At 34.2% G+C, this 3850-nt stretch overlaps 1 protein-coding gene and 1 non-coding gene across 2 annotated transcripts; both read right to left on the bottom strand.

The window, feature by feature from the left end:
• Positions 1-859: 859 nt before the first annotated feature.
• On the bottom strand, positions 860-931 carry TRNAP-AGG. The gene has a single exon. It is a non-coding gene; the product is annotated as a tRNA-Pro (tRNA).
• Positions 932-2165: 1234 nt separating this feature from the next.
• LOC106321100 (germin-like protein subfamily 1 member 1) lies at positions 2166-2945 on the bottom strand. The gene has a single exon (XM_013759416.1). It carries the CDS (start codon positions 2900-2902, stop codon positions 2243-2245), a length of 660 nt encoding a protein of 219 aa, XP_013614870.1. The 5' UTR covers positions 2903-2945; the 3' UTR covers positions 2166-2242.
• Between the last annotated feature and the right edge of the window lie 905 nt (positions 2946-3850).

Below are 3850 nucleotides of genomic sequence, written 5' to 3'. Positions count from 1 at the left end.
TCTCGAATTCGGTGGCAAACAAAGCAGCCCTCCGCTTCATTTCGGCGACAATCGCTCTCTTTCCTCTCCTCTCCGCACGGACAAGGGCCCGAGAATGGAGCTCAGCCTGTCTTCGGCTCTGTTCTTCGACCTCCTTCCAAAACCGAAAGAGTTCTCTTTCAGCCTCCTCAGCTTTGAAGTGAGAGATACGCGACTCCCGGAAACTTCTGTCGAGCGCCGCATTGAACACCCTCATCCCCTGCACGAACTTAAGATCGGAAAAGGAAACAAAAAAGAAATATAATTTAGATCAAAGTTCAAAGGATAAACCTCGTTGATTAAGTTGGTTCTCTGCCTCTGAGCAGGCAAGACATCAATGACCGGTTCTATGTCATATGGAACACTTGCTGCGACCCGAGACGGAACTAAACAGATGTAATAGCCCGGTTAAGGTTCCGGTTTAGTTTTTAATTTTGATTTTGAGGGAATATATAGACGACGTACAAGTTTGGTTGGTTTTAGATTTGATCTACTAATAAGTTAGTGAAATGAGAACTTGTCAACAAAAGACACACATAATTGGTCTCTACTAAGTAGTTGCTGAAAGTGAAACAAACAAAAGTTCCGGTTCAGTTTTATATTTTGATTTTGAGAGCAAATGTAAAAGTACAATTGTTTGGTTTGGTTTGTTCGATTTGTTGGTTTTAGGTTTGGTCTATTATGTTAGTGAAAGAGAGAACTTGTCAACGAACAAAAAAAAGGATTGGTCAATGGTCTGCAAGGCCGTCAAATATTTCTTGATATGGTTTTTTTTATGGATGGTGGAAATGGGCCTGGAGAAGGTTGAAGGAAGTTGGAGCTAATACTAAAATCGAAAAAAGGGGCATTCGGAGAATTGAACTCCGGACCTCTCGCACCCTAAGCGAGAATCATACCACTAGACCAAATGCCCATTGTTGTTCACTAAATCAATGAAAGTATAAAGAACTTCAAGATTGCTCCAGGATTTATTTTGTGACTTTTGTTATATTCATTGGTTATGGTCAATATTAAGATGATAATCTTTGAATCTATATAATTTATTTTGTAATGTATTTATGCTGGTGCTTGTTGGTAGAGTGGGATCATCATATGGTTCATGATTAGCTAATCCACTTTTTTGTGTGTTTGCGTTTGGAGCAGCCAGTTTTGGCCCTTGTGTGCATAGTTTTATTAATAATGTATGGTCTGTTTAGGGAAGTTGCCAACATCGAGGAGTCGTAGTTTCTTCCTTCAACAACTTTTTTTTTTTGAAAGATTAAAAGATTATTGATTCAAAATCCGTACATCTCCTATGACAAAGCTCAACCCATGTTAAATCATTTTTATTTAGTAGAGCAGAACACTCCTAAAGGAAATCAAACTTATACCATTTAGATTCATATTAGGTGATCCAAGAGTTTTAAACATAATGCTAACGATGTTCAACAGATATATCATCTCATGTTTATTAGTCTCTATATGAAGATTGCATCATTCCAATTAAATATATACTAGATTTTGACATGCGCTTTCAAAGCGCGGATATATTATTATTTTTTTTTTCAATTGACAAATATTTAGTAAATGTCATATTTTCATATATTTGTGTTTTATTTTATAAAAGATTTAAACTTTTTATCTTTATTTATCGTATTTCATTTTAAATGACTATTTATGTTAAAAAATTAAATTTTATTTCTTTGATGAATTAAGTTGGTATAACTCTGATAAATTAATTTTATTATGTGGTTAATATTTTAATAAAAAAAATTATATACTTTTAATAAAGATTTATACTTTTCAATGAAAAAATTCAATTTTTTTTTATGAATGCTTAAATTATATTAAGAAAAGAAAAAAAATAATAATTAAGAATAGTTGAAAAAAAATTATTTGAACTTGGACTCAATGGCCCAAAAGAAAAAAAATGTGAGAATTGGATCTGATTTCTTAATCGGTCCAAATGGTCCAAGAGAGATCTGATGGTGGGCTGGATCCGAAAAAAATGACCCAATATAGATGTGCTATTAATATTACTTGATTGTGCTTAATGAAACATGCAATGTTAGTAAAGAAAATGGTAGGTTAAGATAAAAAGGACAATAGGATCATGTAGATACATGTAGATTTGGTCGTATATATAGTTACACATAGCTTAGCAATTAGTTAATAACTTAACCACAATTTCCTCAACAAGATATAAAGTATATTATTGTACCATTGGAGTTTTGAAACACAAACATCAGCCTCCAAGGTTTTTGCGGATACTAGCAACATATCCTTCCTGGTCATTGATATGGTAAAGCCTCTTCAAAACGTCTTGTGGAATCTGAAGTTTTGAATCCAAAGAGACCATAGGCACAAACTGTGTCCCAGGATTCTGACTAGTCAGCCCAGAGACAGCTAAAGCCGAGCTCAGTGTATCGATGTTATACAGAAAATGTATCAACCCTTTGGGAAATACGAACGTCTCACCCGGATGAAGCTCCTGGGTAAAGACCCGACCCGACGTGTCCACGAACCCGACCAGAAGCACACCGTCTAGGCAGACCGTCACTTCGGAGGCGCGTGGGTGTACGTGCGGTGGGACGACCCCGGACGCGCCAAAGTCAAGCCTGCACATCGTTAGGCCCATTGTGTTGAGGCCCGGGAGGTTGGTGGTTGTAGTGAGAGTGACGTTGGTCATAAACGGGTTAGCCCGAGTATCTCCGGGTTTGGACAATGCGGAGGTTGTGAAGTCGGAGACGGTGACTTTTGTTGGATCTTTGCATAGATTTCCGTTGAGGAAGATGTGTTGGTGTGGTGAATGAGGAGGAGATACGCAGTAGTCTTGTAGCGGGTCTGGGTCGGATCTAACCTGACCCATTAGAAGTATGAACGCTAATAGTAAGTTTAGAAGCATAGGATTAGTTCCTATTGTTGGGTTTTACATTTAGAGATATGAATTTTAGGGGTGAGTAAGTGAGTGTATAAATGATAAATTTGAGAAAATGATGTTTAATAACATGCAGTTAAGCTATCTTCTTGTTTTTTATATATCTTCTGCTTTTTTAAATTGTTTGACATATGATATTTGTTTATTAGTTCTATCTTGTTTATTAGTTTGACACATATATTTTGAGAAAAATTCAAAAAAATGAAAATATTGTTTTAATGCAGAGTTTCATCCTTCAATAACATATGATGAAGGTCAAAGAGGTTTGAAACTTTTTCTGTCTCTGTTTCTCTACAAAATAGCGATTTTATAGTTGTTAGTTTACCAATTTATGGAGTATTATGAAGTTTTAGTAAATTAATTGACAAAAAATTAAAACGATGCCCATGTACCATGAAAGAAAGTTTAATATACATTAATACAAATGTAGAATGTGTTAAGAAATTTTAAAACAACACTAAAGATCATAGGCTTCAGTATATAGAACATTTAACGAAAAACTCAATATTTTTGTAGGGGTTAACACATAGATTTTTAAAAAAATTCAAAAATATATAAATACTATTTTAATGCTTAGTCGCATCCTTCACTACCCTATGATGAATATCAAAGAGGTTTGAAACCTTTGTTGTCTTCGTTTTTCTAGAGAATAGCGATTTTATAGTGGTTAGTTCACCAATTTAGGGAGTATTATGAAGTTTTACTAAATTAATTGACAAAAAAATAAAATGATGCCCATGTACCATGAAAGAGAGTTTAATATATGTTAAAACAAATGTATAATGTGTTTAGAAATTTTAAAACAACACTAAAGATCATAGGTTTCAGTATACATAACATTTACCAAAAAATTCAATATTTTAGTAAGGGTTAACACATAGATTTTGAGAAAAATTCAAAAATATGAAAATACTG

This window comes from Brassica oleracea, unplaced genomic scaffold, assembly GCF_000695525.1.
Source record: "Brassica oleracea var. oleracea cultivar TO1000 unplaced genomic scaffold, BOL UnpScaffold01223, whole genome shotgun sequence".
In the NCBI taxonomy this organism is placed as follows: domain Eukaryota; kingdom Viridiplantae; phylum Streptophyta; class Magnoliopsida; order Brassicales; family Brassicaceae; genus Brassica; species Brassica oleracea.
The sequence above is the reverse complement of the archived record's forward strand: the minus strand, read 5'-3'. Positions and strand labels throughout refer to the sequence as shown.